The 18,784-nt window shown below is 35.3% G+C and overlaps 1 protein-coding gene across 2 annotated transcripts; it reads left to right on the top strand.

Annotated features, from left to right (window-relative positions):
• Positions 1–1,669: 1,669 nt before the first annotated feature.
• Positions 1,670–17,288, top strand: LOC140169688 (uncharacterized). 2 transcript variants are annotated; one of them, XM_072192985.1, is made up of 8 exons: positions 1,670–2,105; positions 9,920–10,399; positions 11,486–11,665; positions 12,736–12,862; positions 13,215–13,289; positions 14,591–15,501; positions 16,281–16,387; positions 16,615–17,288. In XM_072192985.1, exons 2-7 carry the CDS (start codon positions 9,941–9,943, stop codon positions 16,317–16,319), a joined length of 1,791 nt encoding a protein of 596 aa, XP_072049086.1. In that variant the 5' UTR covers positions 1,670–2,105; positions 9,920–9,940; the 3' UTR covers positions 16,320–16,387; positions 16,615–17,288. The 2 variants fall into 2 exon arrangements, with proteins under 2 accessions (XP_072049086.1, XP_072049085.1); XM_072192984.1 differs by having other exon boundaries at positions 1,670–2,101.
• The last annotated feature ends 1,496 nt before the right edge of the window (positions 17,289–18,784 follow it).

Genomic DNA, 18,784 nt, shown 5'->3' on the forward strand with positions numbered 1-18,784 from the left:
TTGGGGAAGCGCTAACTTATCTCTTTCATACGAGTAGATTATTGAATTACATTTTAGTCTCGATCCCGGATATAAAGGAGGTCTCGGTCTCGAACGTTCTAGACCTGTCAAGTCCTGAAGAAAAAGATATGATTTTCTGTTGGTGACCATTACTTATTTTTTACCCTAAATTTCAATTTATCGTTATACAAGAATTATGATAAATTTAATTATCAATATTTCATAATTTAAGTGTATTATAGCCAAAGTATATGTCATCGAAATGGTCCAATCTGCGCACCCAGCTATTTCATTATTCATAAGACTCATTTATATGCATGATAATAACAAAACCAATATTGTTGGTCTCGCTCTGTTCTACCTCATTAAAGCCTTAATGTATAATTTCGGTCAAATTTTATTAAATTGACCATTCTTTGCCAAATACTATAAATTATTATTAGCAACAACAGTCAAGAAAGTTTGCTGGTCATTTTAAGCCAAATTAATGAAGTAAAATAAATAAAAAAAACAAAAAAACAACAACCACGCATTTATTGTATTAGCTGTTTATTTAACCGTGGCGTTCTATGGGGGATTTAAAGTCATATTAAAGCCATAATGGACGATCTTATAATATGAAATTGGTTTTTTGGCATATTTGTAATGTTTACACATATCCCAACTTGCACCAAAATAGAATCAGCCAAATTTGTTGTTTTTGTAGGTCAACAGAGCAAAGTTTGACATTAAGTCATAATTATGACTTTATGTCATCCTATATGTCATCCTGCATGTTAAACGACCAGAATAAACAGTAAAGTTTTGAAAAAAAAGTACATATTTGTGATTCTTGGGCAAGGGCGAATAATACCTTGAAGTGATATTTGAACACTTTCAATTTTTTGACAAAAATATTGAATTCAAATCAATGATATGAGGGTCAGTCATTTACCTGTTTCTGACAACTGACATATTTCAATGATTACAAATGAGACAAAAACAGAAGACGGTGGCGGAAGTTGTAACTAAATTTGTTTTGTTGTTATAGTGACAATTCAGTGACGTGATTGTACCCAGGTGGTGGATGACATGATCGAACCGGCAACTTGTGAAACCGCCCGGCCGTATGGCATTTTCAATATACTTGGTTAGTTTTGTGGGGTTCATTATCGAACCCCAACGGTTTTAGCTTGTATTTATATTACTTATTAACATAGGCCCACTTGTTTGTGATATTTCAAGCGTTTTAAAATTTCAAAATAATCCCATTCAATTACACGGTTGACGATGAAAATTTACTGAATTTAGAGAATGCAATGCGGCCACCACCCGATTGTACCTCGACTTTGACCTGCATTGTACCGATGCATTTCGACATCCGCGACAAAGTGTGTGTTAACTCTCTCCACGCGGGTGTCGAATGCAGACGACAAATTTAAAAAAAATTATAAAATTTCAGAATTGTATTATTTCATTACCATATTTGGAATCAACATGAAAAATGCAAGAAAATGAGTACAAACAAGCCTAGTATTGGTTCAGTGGTTCTTTAGATAGCTCTTAATATTTTGAGAAAAATTCTCAAAACTTGGATTTTTATGTTGAAGGCTATGGCTAGCACGCAGAGCATTAATACTGAGCACTTTGTATTTTACCCAGTATTACCTGGTATTGTAACACACAATCCGGTTCACCAACAACCAGCACGTTTCTACTGATGCTTATAAAAAGCATTGTGTTGTATGTACCTGAAGTCCTGAAAATGATTTCCTAACAAGCTGCTTTTAGGTTTATGGAATACATACAATGTTCAACTTAGAGAAGAGCAACACACCAAGCAACCGTCAAACCGTCGTGTTTCCGCTGCGGAAAATACCCGTATACAAGTTGTATCAAACACCTATATCTGCACTGCACCACTCCAAACCGATCTGTTTCCACTGAGCACATAACCGGTAAACCTCATCACACACCAACTTTTCCCCAGTAGAAACACGCAGATCGACATTCTGGTCGAGGTCTACTTGCACTATTTTGTATAGCATTTTGGATGACATGCATGACACTACACTATACTATGTCATAGTCACTTTGGACTCGCTGTCATATTTCCAGTTAGGTGGGTATGTATAGATTATTTTCTAACATAAGAAGTCGTGTAATGTTTTAATTCATAGATAAATAGGTAGGCAAGTCCGATTATTGTTTATTATTATTACTATTATTAGTGTTATTATTATTATTATTATTATTATTATTATTATTATTATCATCATTATCATCATCATCATCATCATCATCATCATCATCATCATCATCATCATCATCATCATCATCATCATCATCATCATCATCATTATTATTATTATTATTATTATTATTATTATTATTATTATTATTATTATTATTATTATTATTATTATTAATGGGGCTTCTGTGCAGATGGTGTGCGCCCGCGTACATTTGGTGATCGGCATTACACTCGCTCTGAGTTTAATTGTACAAAGTCAGTCTGGTAAAAAATATTGAATTTCTTATTTTCGTGTGATACAAAAATTTATTGCACTTGATAGAAAAGTATATTCTTGTATCACATACAAAGCCATGAATGCTATTAATAGCAATTCACAAATCTAAAAAAACCACCCAAAATACCTATTTAATTTTTCGGGTGAGTTTAATATGTATTTCTGACTTTTGACACTGTTGGCTGCACAATTCAGCAGAATAGCAATGCTAGACGCGTTGACAATGTGTGCATTATTTAACAGTGACCTTGGTAACGTTAGCAGACAGGAACTAACGGAATTACATTGAAAACAACGTCACCTCTGGTAGGGTGTGGATAATGTGCGAGTTGCGAGTTGCGAGTGCGAGTTGCGAGTTCGAGTTGCGAGTTGTGAGATGCGAGTTGAAATCTGCGAGTTGCGAGTTGAAATTTGCGAGTTGTCAAAGGAAGTTGCGAGTTGGATTGCGAGTTGCGAGTTGACATTTGCGAGTTGAAATTTGCGAGTTGCGAGTTGAAATTAGCGAGTTGTGAGTTGAAATATTGTGAGTTGCCAAGAGGAGTTGCGAATTGAATTGCGAGTTGTTCACAAATCCAACACATGTCAACATAATATTCTTGACATTCTGAATGTTCTGAACTTTCAAAGCCAGAATTTGCTTACAACTCACAGTTTTTATAAAACATCTCCATGGCAATATTCATCATACATGTACTATATAGCAGCACATTTCTGTGTAACGTATCGGGACCATGGCCTGGATGGAGAAAAATTAACTTGGCTGTCAGTGTTAAAATCCCAAAATAATCAGTAGTAAAATAATATAGGCCCCTATTATAAGAAGTAGAACAATTTATCTGCTATGATTAATTTATGGTTAACACTTGGACTACATGTACATGAAAATTATGTATACAGGAATATGCAAAGGCAAAGCAGGGCAAGCGTTCAATATGGGTGTCACAATTGTTTATGAATTGCACACATCCCACAATATATTGTACTGTACTTCTGAAATGAAATCACCTAAATTGGATTATTTATAATATGGGCACAAGACTACATATGAAAGTATTGACAGTTGCTTTGAAAATATTTCTCCTTAATATTTCCCCAGCTGACTTTGGATCTGGAGGGATGTTTTACAAGTACACAAGTCATACTGCAGTTACTGTCCGCTTTCCTATACACAATACACAGTGCTCTTACCATTGACGCGTGACCTCTACAAAAAGCGTACGTTAGAAGTATGGGGATTTGCCTAGTTAACGTCGCTGTGTGAAAAATAACCGCCGAATATTAAAAGTACTCTTCTAAAATTCTAGAAAATATAGTTTTGTAACATGTCCTAAATTTTTATCTAATTTAGATGTTTGGAAATATGCGTACTTTGGTGTTTTAGTGTATGTTATAGGTAATAGTACATTGCCTAGTTAACGTCACTGTGTGAAAAATAACCGGCCAATATTAAAAGTACTCTTCTAAAATTCTAGAAAATATAGTTTTGTAACATGTCCTAAATTTTTAGCTAATTTAGATGTTTGGAAATATTCGTACTTTGGTGTTTTAGGAAGGATATGTAAACGACAGATAACACCAAAAAATATGAAGAAATTATTTCCAAACCGTGTTAAGTCAACAATCATTATGTTGCTCATTTTCAAGAATGCTGGTTAACAAAAAAGCAGACCATTGTCTCCTTTCGTGAACAAAGATCCACATACCATTGTTTCCTTGCGTTTCCTTTATAATCGGTTACCCAACTGAATCTATAATAGCAGCTCATTGCGATACCGCACATATAAAACAGACACATGTGCACAACCAGAGAAGATCTGATTTAATCAGTTGAGCTGTTTTCAATGAGTGTTATCTTGGTTTAATAGCTTTTAATGGGGTTTAAGTCCTGCAAAGGTCGTGGTGAATTCTACTGTAGACATGACTACACCATGTGTACACATACATTGCGTAGCACTACTTTCAGGCTCTGTTGCTTTCATATACTATCAAGCGGGGATGCATTCATCGCGGTTGCTCTCGACACATACTTGCGTGTGTGAGGGCCACAGACTGTGGCTAACATTGTAGAGCTTGAAACTAGTCAATTCCACTGCATTAAATGGGATGAACAATCATCATGAATGTATTTACTGTGACCACGTTTATGCCATGTGTGGTGGCATGACAGAGCTCTAAGAGCTGCTCAAAGAACACCATAATAGGCCTATAACATAGGAAGAGCTCTATAGTGGTGTCATGCATCATTGATTCTCCCACATCTGCACTATGTAAACAGGTTATAAATTAGCTAGACTTGTATCCGAGTCTACCTCGTCTGAGTCAAGCCGACATAAGTCTACCTCGTATAAGTCAAGCCGAGTCCATTCGAATCCGAGTCAGAACCACTGTCCGTGTAAATTTTACAAAATTGTTTCAAATTTTGATCAATCTGTAAAATCGCCAAAATTCTCAAGAAAGCTTAAAATCTACAAATTGCTGGAAATCACAGTAAATTATGCTAAATTGTGACCGATCACTATGAATCGTGCAAAATTTTATTGAGGTAAATTTTACAAAATAGTTTCAAATTTTGATCAAACGGCTAACATCGCCAAAAATCACTTAAATTCTTCAAAATGGTGATTAATGAGCAGAGATTGTGCAAATATATTGTGCGATTTACCATCTTTTCCCATGTGACATGGGGTCTCTTACATTGCGATAAGCCGGATCATTTTGCATGTAAAACTCACACATGTGTATGTTAAAATGATCTGATTTTAATGGGTAATGAAGGTCTAATTCCAATAGGGGGTAAAATAGGGGGTAAAACAATGTCTGTATATTTTGAATTCTGTAAATTATCAACTCGCAACTCAGAAGAACTCACAAATGTAAACTCACAACTCGCAAATTTCAACTCGCAACTCGCAAATATCAACTCGCAAATGCCAACTCGCAACTCGCAAATCAACTCGCAACTACCCTTGGCAACTCGCAAATACCAACTCGCAACTCGCAAATCAACTCGCAACTGCCAACTCGCAGATTTTCAACTCGCATCTCGCAAAATACCTTTACCCCCTCTGGTGCATTAACATTACCAAACTATACGAAACTACACGCAACTTTAGTGTATACATGTTGAGGGGCCAAGTGGACTTACGGTCTTGCGCTCAGGTCTTCATATGAAGTCATACTTACTAGGGATATTTGGTAAAACAAAATTTGATGAAGCAAGAAGCCAATTATGATTTAACTTTAAATCACGTGAACTTTGTGTGTGACGTTGAGTTTTCTTTTACCTTCCTTATGGTATTGTATAGTTTCTTTATTTGTAGTTCAAAATGAATACCAGATGTTGTTAGTGTATGTGTGTTTAAATCAGAAAGTTTTGATACATTGCTATAACGTCATTACACTAAGATCGTTTTTATTTTGTTCCGGCCTGTTTAATAGTTTTGAGATGCATAATGGGCCGAGGAACATCCGACTAAAGCTATTGACAATAGCCCGATGACTGACCTCTCTGTGTGTGAGAGAGCATGGTACGCACGGTTCTATCGCAATATGCAAACTAACGACTATCATATCCTTTCAACGGATAAAAATTACGGGAGATATTCAGCATTTTCTATCCTGGTATCCAAAGATTTATCGTCTGAATATCAAATAGTGCATAGCACATTGACGTGTATCGATCCCGGGTATTGATTTTAGTGTCTCTGCTGTACCAAGTAATTATTAACCAGGCGACGATGTTGGTGTGCCAGGCGATGTTGGTGGTCTGTCATTAGTCAGAAAAAAGTTTAGGGTTTTTGGTACTTTAGACTAGAATAGGGTTATGGTTAAGATTATGGTTAGTGTTAGAATTAGCCTGGCATGAGTGTCAGGGATAGCGATAGGTTCAGACAGAAGAGACCTTCTCTAGTTGGGGTAGGGGACAGTGTTAGGATTAAAGTTACGTTTAGGTTGTAGTTGGTTAGGTTAAGGATTGTAGTTGGTGTTAGTGTAGCAGGGTTAGGAGTAGGGCTTAGGTTACTGGTAGTTATGGTTATGGTGAGAATTAGGGTAAGGATTATGTTTTATAACGTCTCTTATAGGGTTTTCGGACTAATGGCCCTTCGGACTATCAACTGCTGGCTTAACTGTCCTTTATGATTATTATTATAGGTTATATTTTATTTTGAGATACAGGGTCATTCTTTAGGATGTAACAAACGTTACCTACCTTCCCAGCAAACACAAAACGTTTTCGACATCATTCGCAAAAGGTTATAAAAGGTTGTCAGAAAACGTTTAAATGTCGGGTTATATAAAGGGTATATTAAGAGTATAAAACGTTTTCATAACCTTAAAAACCTTTTTGATAATCTACTGCTCAGCAAACAAAAATGTTTTACAAAAAACGTTTAAATGTCGGGCTATATAAAGGGTATAAAAACGTTTTAATAACATTCCAAAAACATTCTTGAAAACTTTTTACAAAACATTCTAAACAGAATGTTATTTTTTGAAAAAAATATTTTGCGAAAAATGTTTGCCCAAAATATTTGCAATAACGTTTTAAAAACGTTTTCATGACCTTTATATAACCTGACATTTAAATGTTATTAAAAGGTTTTGAAAAAAACATTTTAAGAACATATCTGTGTTTGCTGGATTTAAATATTTTAACATAATGTTATTTCAGTATTAACACAATATTTGGCAAAAATGTTTGCAAAAAAAGTTTACAATAACATTTTTTGAAAACATTTACAAATATTGTTGTAGTAGTTTTCATACAAAACGTTTTAAAACGTTATCATGACCTTTATATAACCCGACATTTTAATGTTATTAAAACGTTTTTACCTAAACCAAAAGCCAAAATATAACTTATTTAAAACGTTTTTAAAACGTTTTTGTGTTTGCTGGGTTGTTACCGACCATGTTGTACACTGGAAGATATTGGTACGTAGCTGGTGGAAGCTCTATAGTCCGACGGTTCTTTATTCCGACGGTTCTTTAGTCCGAGGGTTCTTTAATCCGACGGTTCTTTATTACGAAGGTTCTTTATTCCGACGGTTCTTTATTTCGAAGGTTCTATAGTCCGAATTTTAAAATGGTTCTCTAATCCGAATATTAAAAGGGGTTCTTTAATCCGAATTTTAAAAACGGTTCTCTAGTCCGAATATGAAAATAGGCTCTATAGTCCGAATTTAAAAAAAGGTTCTCTAGTCCGAATATAGAAATAGGTTCTCTAATCCGAATTTGAAAAAAAGGTTCTCTAGTCCGAAATTGAAAAACGGTTCTATAGTCCGAAACGGATACCGTGTTCTTTAGTCCGAATTGGTAAACGGGTTCTGTAATCCGAATTTTATTTTTATCATTTGTTTCAGTGTTAAATACAAATCCGCTGAAGTTCAACATGGTTGGTTTCTCTGGATATTTACCGTATTTACAATACATTGACGTTCACCTTTATTCTGGTGATATTTTCTTTATTTTTATCCGTATTTCATTCCATTATAATATTATATACTAGTAATACTCTACGATGTATTCGGGCATTGTCGAGTTCAAATTTTCATAGCGCCATCCCGCCATGTAAATCCTGCGGCTGTTTCATTTAAACAAATTTTAGTCATTTAACAAATTAGTTTACAGAATAGTTAAGGTATAGTTTTATCTTGCGATGGGAGCGTGCCCGGGGTGTAAAATGTTTCAATGTACGGGTAGTCTTGTGATTAAATGATCATCATTTTCGACATGTTCTCTACCCTGAAAACCCGTTTCTGGCCATTTTTCAATCCGAGTGCCTACTTTATTCAAAAATTGTGTTATGCAACTTTTTGGGCGATCCAAGTTCATGTGTAGGTCTCACATATTTATTTAAGCTATAACATGCCACTCTTTTTTCCACAGAAAGGCCCAAATATCTCTAAAAAGATTTTAGTTTTTACCGGAATCCATCTACATTACATCGTCATTACATCGTGATTTGGTGGTATGCGCCCTTTTAATAGCAGTAGCGTCAAGTCCCGTTCATGGACTCTGCTTTAGTATTATCTAGCTAGAGGGCGCAGTATATGTTAATGTTTTAAAAATTCGGACTATAGAACCTTTTTACTGATTCGGACTAAAGAACACGGTATCCGTTTCGGACTATAGAACCGTTTTACAATTTCGGACTAGAGAACCCTTTTTTGAATTCGGATTATAGAGCCTATTTCTATATTCGGACTATAGAACCCTTTTTAAAATTCGGACTATAGAGCCTATTTCTATATTCGGACTATAGAACCCTTTTTTAAATTCGGACTATAGAGACTATTTTCATATTTGGACTAGAGAACCGTTTTTAAAATTCGGACTATAGAACCTTCGAAATAAAGAACCGTCGGAATAAAGAACCTCTTTTCAATTTTTTTTCGGACTAGAGAACCTCTTTTAAAATTCGGACTAACGAATGCTATGAACACGTGTTCGGACTAGCGAACCTTCGGACTTAAGAACCTTCGGATTATAGAACCTTCGGATTATAGAGCAGTCCCCACGTAGCTAACGTTTGTGACAATCCTACATATAACTTGTAGGGAAAACATGGAATCCAACAATATCTTTAATATGTTCCAAATATCTTATAGTTACATAAAGTTGTTGTAAAATATATCGTTTTGGATTAAAGTTGGTATAGAAGGCACATTTGATTGTATTTCTTAGAAACACTTTTAGACACACATTGCTACATGTTGTCTTTTTCAGCAGCCAAATTAAGTATCTACTCCTGATTCCAAACACTGCAGCACACATTATTTTAAGATTAAAGTTTCATCTATTTTTGCGAAAAAAGACAAAAACATGCAACTTTCTACGTTTTCTAACGATTGCAGTTTCAAAATTCAAATACTTAAGTATTTGAAACTTAAAAGTCTGAGCATTAAGAATCTTCAGTAAAGGCCAATATTATTATTATTATTATTACACAATACTTATAGGGCGCTCTACGGAGCACACATTACATTGCTTGTAATCCTACTATTTTATATTTAATAATGAGTTATAAAATAATTATGATAGAAACTGTCATAACTGTCGTTGCTAAAAGTAATAGAGTGCATGTCGGTATTAGATTTTGTACAGGTCTCTAGGCTTGATTGTCAAAGCATACAAAACACCCTAAAACGCATTGCAATTTCAAGAAATGACCAAAATAATATTGAATTTTCTACTCTTATTAACAGTTAGTTCCAATTAAAGGATTAGGAATGAGCTATGTTTTATTTGGAAAAATAGGTTTTAAATTAAAGAAGTACTATTTCTGATTTGGAATTGAGAATATAACATGCTAAAATGTCATTCTGTATTTCCGCATCTTGCTTATTTATGTTTTCAAAGTACTTGATATTTGTTTTTAAATTAAAGGCCCTTTTTACATTTCACAGATATTACAATGAATCAAGAACATGATGGCACAAGTCTCGAGTGAAAACTTCAACAGATGTCTGACTGCTCTCCAGGTGTTGCTGTCGAAGACACTTCCTCGTCTTCAGCATGCAATTGACACATGGCATCACCAAACTACGCACAACATACCACCATGTGTCACCCCTAACCTATGTCCACAAAAGAAGAAACCGTCTACCAAAAACAAGGCCTGTCAGGGATGTATTGATTGGGTGGCAGCCATCGAAGCTGAGGTGCATCCGCCAACTATTGTTGGATCCCTTCAATGGACCAATGCCAATCCAACACTATTCAGCAAAGATCCTCTGGAAGTTATCAAGCTCTTTGTACTGCGACAACAAGGTCATCAGTCTTATTCGCAACTTGCTGATTTTGACCACGCATCGCTACTGATGATAATGGGTAAATTCAAGCCATTCCATCAAGGGGATCAAGACGTGTCTAAAAGAGTACAAAGGGTAAGATAGAAGGTTATATACTATGATTTATGACCAGATTTCTGGGTTAAGGAAAGTGCGACTTGCTTTTCAGTTTATCTATTAACTAAAAAAACTTACTATTAATACAATAATCTTATAGATTATAAGTCAAGGAAGACAATAATTCGCATCTATATAGGTCTTTAAGGGATCTAAAATGTGCGTTTATTGCGTTTCGACAGTATTTTTGTGGGACATGAGAGCACCTCAGACCTATCGAATTGCATTCTGAATACGAAGCATGTCTTTCTGATACCAAATAATTTTAATTTTTGAAAATCACAATATAATACAAATTTTATGACAACTTATAAAAATTTGATATTTTTCAAATTTTTGATTTATAACAGTCCTCGAAGTAAATTATATAAATCTAATGATATATTCTTAAAGTGTATGTAGCAGACAGGAAATGCCGACGGTCAATTGAAAATTTTGACATTTCATATTGAAGATATGGATTTTTTCCCCAAAAGACCTAATTTTTTGGTGTTTTGGAAAAAAAATCCATTTCTTCAATACGAAAGGTCAAAATTTTCAATTGATCATCGGCTTTTCATCCCACTTACATACACTTTAAGTATAAATCATCAGATTTATAAAGTTTACTTCAAGTACTGTTGTATCAAAAATATCAATTTTTAATGATTTGCCATAAAAGGTGTATTAAATTGCGAATTTCAAAAAATCAAAATTATTTGATATCAGAATGACATTCTACGTATTCAGAATGCAATTCGATATTCTGATGTGCTCTAATGTCCCAAAATAAATACTGTCCAAACGTTCATACCACTTCCCTTAAGTTAAGGCCAATAATATATCAAAACCAAGGACAACCTTATATCAAATCATGTGTTGTGACCTTCTTTAATGGAACCCATACCATTCCTATTGTGTGTCAGCTTTATTTGCCTCATTATTTGAGTGCAAAGTCATGCCATGCTCCCCTCCGACCTGTCTTAGATCGGGGCATAAGAATAAATAAATAATCACAGAATACGATCATGACATTTTAACATAATATTATCCAAACTTTCAAAATCAAATTTGATTTCAATATAGGTTGCTTTCATTCGAAATCATCTGGCTCATTTTAAGTTGGACAAAAATCTACAACTTGACGACCAGACATTCAACGTATTTTGGACAGACATTACAGATCTTGTGGATGGACTTCAAAGTTTAGGGAGACCATTCTTCACGCAGCAAACAGCAGATGAGCTACACGGCCAGTTAAAAGATGTAATTTGGATATGTGTTTATGTTTTTGTTGTAGCCCCCTCTCTCTGTCGCGCTCCAAATCACAAGTTTCACAACGCTTATTCCATTTATTGGTATTTATTAAAAACAAATTATTAAAATGTCGACATATTAACTTCACAAGCCTTAGCCACTCTATCGCTTAAAACTACTCGTACTACAAAAGTACATCTTACAATTGAATACATGAATTCAAAACCCACCCATGTCCATGGGAAGTGATTTTGAGAAAAAAACCCTGTGTATCATTTTAATTCCTGCAGTTAGATTTACCTGGCCAATATGGTAAGTTTTACGTGCAAATGAGTGGGTTAAACTGTATTAGCTATGACGATTAGCATATCAGGGACTTCGTGGGGTTCATTTTAAATGCTGGACTTGGGTGGTTTTTTTAATCATATACAAAGACAACAATGTCGGAATGAGATTACCACTAGTATTAGGTAATACAAAATAAAGCACACATGTATGTATAATGTGGACGAGCATTCTGCCATGTAATATAAACCACATACTTTCCTTGATTAAACCCATGTTTGTTTTTTTAAGTCCCTCTCCAGCAATGAATGTGTTACAAGTGTACTTTTATGAATACTGGATTTCAATCAATGTGTTACAAGACTCAAATCATAGACTTGGGTGGTTCTTTCATATATGCTATTTTTCACATGCTCAATAGAAACAGAGGATGAATTTCAGTTGTTATTTCATACATATGACAGGCCTATGTATAACAACAATTTCCCATGCTTAACTCAATTTGGCCCAAGTATGGACTTGGGTGGTTTTTGTATTCATCATTCAATTAGTCAACCAATAGCCATTGTATTAGCCCAAATAATTCCCCTACTTCCATTAAGCCGATCGTCTAAAGTCAACAAAGTACACCAAACTAGCATATCCAACAAGGAGTGTATACAAAGTGCCTTTCTATTACAACAGTAAATTGGTATGATAAATTATGATAAAAGTATGATAAATTATGATAAAAGTATGATAAATTAGCTTCATAAAATTTTGAAATCTGTTTTTTCTTATAACAAAAAAATTAGATAAAAACGCAACCTATGCCGGTAAAGCTTGATAAGGGGATTCTAAGAGCTTTGATTAAAGATGTTGTCTCCGAATTCAAGTCAGATGCTGTTGAAGAGGATTCCAGCGATGATCAGAACTCATTACGTAAGCGTTTGGACTTGTTTTGTTTTTCCCGAATTTGGTGTCTTTGAACAGTATTATAATCTTACTTACTGTAATTTTAATCCAATTCGTATTAACAAGTTTATCTCTGGGCAAACTCACATCATTTTAATGTATTGAAGTGGGTTTTTTTTGCGTTTGGTTAAAATTTATTGGTCAAAAGTCATCGTTATAAAGATGTTAAAGAAAATAAGTTATAGTACTTACATTCATATCGTAATTGATCCTGCAGCTTTGTAATTTTCAAAGATCAAAACAATGTCACCAATTACCTAGTAAATAATTATATTAATAAGAATACCAATCATTTCTTATTGCTTTAATACCTGAACAGATGCGATACCAGGTGACACACCACATCCACCTCAAGGCCAAACCATCATTCCAGGAAATAAAGAGAACATGAATGGTGAGTAGAACTCCTGAACTTTGACATGATTCTTTCAATCTCATGATTGATAAAAAGTACGAACATCCACAAAGAAGGCGCAATCACTTTTTCATATTTACGAGGCATCTATTGTCAATGATTGATATTTGAATCATCGGAACGGATTGAAAATGAAATATATTCGTAAAATTCTTATATTTCAACAACGGAGTGGTCAATTGAATATATGAATACAAAACCAACCCAAGTCCATACATTGGCCAAAATGAGTTAAGCATGTGAAATTGTTGCTATAGGCCTACACAGGCCTGTCATATGTATGAAAGAACAACTCAAAGTCCTCCTCTGTGTCTATTGAGCATGTGAAAAATAGCATGTATGAAAGAATCACCCAATTCCATGATTTGAGTCTTGTAACACATTGATTGAAATCCAGTATGTATAAAAGTCCGCTTGTAACACATTCATTGCTAGAGAGTTTTGAAGGAAAAAAAGGTTTAATAAAGGAAAGTGTGTGGTTTATATTACATGGCAGAATGTTTATCAACATTATACATACCTGTGTGCTTTATTTTGTATTATCTTGGTAATCTCATTCTAACATTATTGTCTTTGTATATGATTCAAAAAACCACCCAAGTCCAAAATTTAAAATGAACCCCACGAAGTCCCTGAAATGCTAATCGTCATACCTAATACAGGTTAATCCACTCATTCGCACGTAAAACTTACCATATTGACCAGGTAAATCTAACTGAAGGAATTAAAATGATACACATGTTTTTCTCTCAAAATCACTTCCCATGGACTTGGGTGGGTTTTGTATTCATGTATTCAATTGTCAAACCTTACGCAGTTTGTGATAATAGCTGTTTTATTTCTCACCACAACAATTATCTAGTTTGGTATGGGCATTGAATGTTTAACGAACCCCTTCATATTATTGATAATAACATAAAGATAAAATGGTTGTACAAGTCACTCAAAGAATTAAAAAGACTAGTTTGCGTCTAAACTCACTCAATCAAACTAGTAGTAGCGCATAAGTGGAAGACTGGTGCTTTCATCGATCGGAGAAAAGGGACAGCAGAAACTTTTATTGGCATTGCTGACAGGTGAATTCAGGAAAGAAAATATCCCATTACTTAGACCTAACTTTTGAGACGGTTTGTATGTTTGATGTTCGAAGATGCTGCTGCCGCGTTCAGAAACTCAACCATCATAACAACAGGTAAACAAAATTAATTGTTGCTGAGTTTGATTGACAAATTATATCTTTAATTCTGTTTCCGATTATAAAGTCTTGTTCTGGTTTTCAGATTTGATTCAATCGATAGCTGCAGATCTCAGGAATTTCTACCTAAACAGTTACTGCAAGAAGCAAATGTATCCATGGAAGTCTGGTAATTACATGGATCTGGATGAAATATATCTTCCCGTCACTATTGACATTACCATTCCTGGAATACGACCGATAAAGAAGCGTTTGAAATCGTATCAAGAGATTTTTGAGAGTAATGATGACAAACGGTATATACTGACAGGTAGTCCAGGTCAAGGAAAGTCTACGTTCTGCGCCAAATTGGCATTTGACTGGTGTCATAAAACAAATGTATCTCCCCTTCAAGACGTTCAACTCTTATTTATTGTTCAGTTAGCAACATTAGATCATCTAAGCAATATTGAAGATGCTATCTGTTCGCAATTGCTTTCATCTGATATTGATAGGTCTATCATTGGCAAAATCATCCGTGATCTTGGCAAAGTTGTACTTGTTTTAGATGGGTTGGACGAAGCCCCTCTTGACTTACTCAAACACGAAATCACTGGTAATCTTGTAGAGATCATTAGTTACAAACAATTACGAGCATGTCATGTACTTGTAACAACTAGACCGTGGAGGGAAACCGAGATAGTATCGCAGTGTCCTGTATACAGGCGTTTAGAACTGCAAAAGATGAACAGGTCTGATGTTAAACAGTACGTGCGGAAACTATTTGGGCAAAGGTCAGATGACCTCACAACAATAGCATTAGGAAGGCGTTTGCTACAGTACATAGATGAAAATAAACTCTTATTGGATACTTCTACTCCATTGATGGTATTATTAACTTCGTGGTACTGGGTTGAAACCAACGGTGAAAGAGGCATACCAGACAGAATCAGTGAGGTGTACGAACAAATAGTAAACATCATGTATGAAAACTGTATGAACGCAACCTCTAATGAGGTAAGTAAAATACTTTCTTTTTAAACGGCATCTTTAGGACGTTATGCTGTTGACATGTTCAGTTCTATGAAAATATGAGTAGGCGTAAATAAAGGCCACGCGGACACGGGGAAAGAAGTTCTTTGTTTTAGTGCTATTGAACAATAATTGTAAGTATGTATCAATATGTTCGTTCTTCTTCACCGAATTATTTAAATGCATAATACGCTATATATATACCCCACCGATAGGAACAGGTGCAGTTTCCAAAGAAATTCCTTCGCTCTCGTGAGATGAATAGTTTGTTTTCATATCACCAAGGGTAATAATATATCATCCAGATGGGGGAATCAGTTACATCAGATGATCTTGTTTTAGTCCAGATTTCCTGAGAGTGACCTTTGTCTGAAGCAATTGGTTGTGAAATATTGACAGTTTGTGTCATGCTACAAGTATTTTGGCCATAGTAAGGTTGAATGAGTTATTACCCCTTTTGAGCTAAAGCGTTGGTAAATTTGACAGAATTGTTTAAAGGGTGTGTAGCGTAATGTTCTATCTTTAGATAAAATAACATGGCGACTAACAGACTCATAATAAAGACAGGGTGATCTAATTCTACAATATCAAATATCAGGGTCGATTTACACGAGCCACGAAAAGTGACGTTTATAGCATAAATACCGAACATGCTTTAAATCCGCTCATGATTTCTTTTTATAAAAAAATACTAAATCTGAATTTTCAACGATTGTGTGTATAAAACCACCCTTATATTTAATTCTTATTGTTATCTTTTCCAGAGCGCACAAAGCACGGTGCACTTCAATCTGGATTTTTAGGTCGAGTAGTTACATCGGCACGCCAATTTCTGCCATCCTTGAGAAAAACCAAAGCCATATCTCTGAAGGTACATATTATTTTATATAAGATGAAATGATAAAGGCACACGTCTTTCCTTTACTGATTTGGAAGTTCGTTAGATCACTATCATATTTTGTTTACCCTATTTTTGAATAATTTGTTTAATAACAGTAATAATTGTTTTTATATCAAAGTATAACAGTTCTTGTTAAGAGAGATTTTTTATTCATTCATTCATTTGAAACGTTTTTGTGTCTATCTATTGCGTTGCAGAAAATGTTATTTTCCAGTCTAGGAGAATTGGCTGTCGACGGCTTGACACCAACAACTACTAAAATTGTGTTCACAGAAGATGAAATCAAGAAAGCTTGTGGTCAGAAGTTCCTAAACCAAGCACGCGCTATCGGAATCATATGTAGAAAGGGTAATCATGCGCTGCAGTTCTTCCACAAATCAGCGCAGGAGTTTTGCGCCGGCAACTATCTCCAAAATAATCCCCAAAAGCTGATATCCTATGTGCAAAGTATCAACACTGTCAAAGATGCCCTTGTTGTAGAATCTGTTTTGACTTTTGCATCTAGGTCAAAGTCTGCTGCCCAAGCGATAATTCGAAAATTGTTGGGAATTTTCAAGTCTGATTTACAAGCACGGACTTTCTATAAGGAGAAATTATCACTAGATGAAACGCGACTGATTCAACAGTATATTGAGCTGGGTTTAGCATGTAACTTTGAAGCTGATGCCAAGGCTGAGTTCGTCTCAGTTCTAAGAGATGTATTCAGGGAAGGTGATGTGCTACTTTATGGTATCTCATCCAAGACCGCCATCTCACTCGCATACTTCATGAGACATTGCGATCCTGAGGCTATTCGTGGTATAACATTGCGACCTGTTGCCCGCGCCAGCGATAATGAAGTTTGCATGGGGCTTTCCCAAGCAATGTTTAAAAGTACAGACTTACACGAGAGTTGGATAAATGAGTATTCGTCTGCTGAACTAGCGGCATACATTCCATGCATCCAGGCATATGAGGACTTACCGTCTCCGTCGGAAACAAACCTTGTACCTATCATACACATGATCAAGCATATCAAATTGGAAACACTAAATCTCAATCACTTCAAACTTGGCAGCAATTTTGATCACTTATTGGATACAATAGAAAAAGGTGATATGCAATCATTATCGAGGCTTCATTTAAGATCAACTTCCACCAGCGAGCAGCAAATAACAAAACTTGTGTCATCACTTCAAAGGATACCCAAACTACGTTTACTTGATATCTCATACAATAAAGCTGAAGCTGGACAATGTATCCCAATCCTTGCTGCCAATGTCAACAAGTGTAGAGAATTGCAGATGTTATTTGTGAGCAAGATGCAGGCACCAGCAAATGACGTAGAGGTACTGGCACACACTTAACCATCAAGGTTAACAAAGCTCAGTGTACAGGGTAATGACATGAATGATGCAGTAGCTTCACATCTGGTGAATACTTTACCTCAGAATTTGACATTTCTATCGATCAGCCCACACCATCTTAGTGTGAGAAAACACAACAACCTATTAGACTCAATAAATGTCAGATTAACGCGTCTACAGGTCCTTTTTATCTGGCAGTGTCCATACGCATCAGACGCGATTAGACACTGTGGCCTGATATTAGCTTCGTGCAAGTACATGCGAAATCTCTGCCTATCATCTACGTGCAATGACTTGATTTCTGAGGACAGCATATCGACATTTCTGAGAGGAATGCAGCAGGCAGTAATCATAGATGTTTTAGGTCTCTCTGGATTTCAACTAGACAAGGTATCATTTCAAAGATTGATACAAGTATGTAGACAAAAACAACTGTCTGAACTCAAGTAAGTACCTTTTATTTGTTATTTGTGTATATAAGTATGAGAAATTTTTTATTCTTTTTATTCATTTTGTATCATTTTTATTCTTCATCATTTGAACAAAATGTGGTAGTGATTCCTTTAATAAGAAGTTAAGCTTTCTAAGAGTATTATTCACATATTAAACAACACTTCACCTGAAAGGAGAGTAATAAATGATATTAATCATGCCATGATCACAAAATGCTTCCGGTATAACACCTGTTACCAACCGTTAACATTTGACAGCTAAGTGTCTCAGACGATGGTCACTTCCTGGAAAGCTGGGTAGAGCAAGGTCATCTGATGTAACTGATTTTCATCCGGGTTATACACTATAGTAGCCCTTAGCTGTTTGAAAAACTGTAAACGGGTCATGTCAGGGATAGGGAGAGAATTTTTTTGGAACCAAAGTTGTCAAGATTTACTGAATGGGTGACTCCATGTAAATTTTGCACCCCATGTATTCCATCGGGGGTATATGGATTTCAAATGGACTATCCCAAATGATTGATTATAGAATTAGGAGCAAATTTTAGCGTTAAGTCTGGGTTAGGATG

The sequence above is a fragment of the Amphiura filiformis genome, chromosome 14 (assembly GCF_039555335.1).
Source record: "Amphiura filiformis chromosome 14, Afil_fr2py, whole genome shotgun sequence".
NCBI classification, from domain to species: Eukaryota; Metazoa; Echinodermata; class Ophiuroidea; order Amphilepidida; family Amphiuridae; genus Amphiura; species Amphiura filiformis.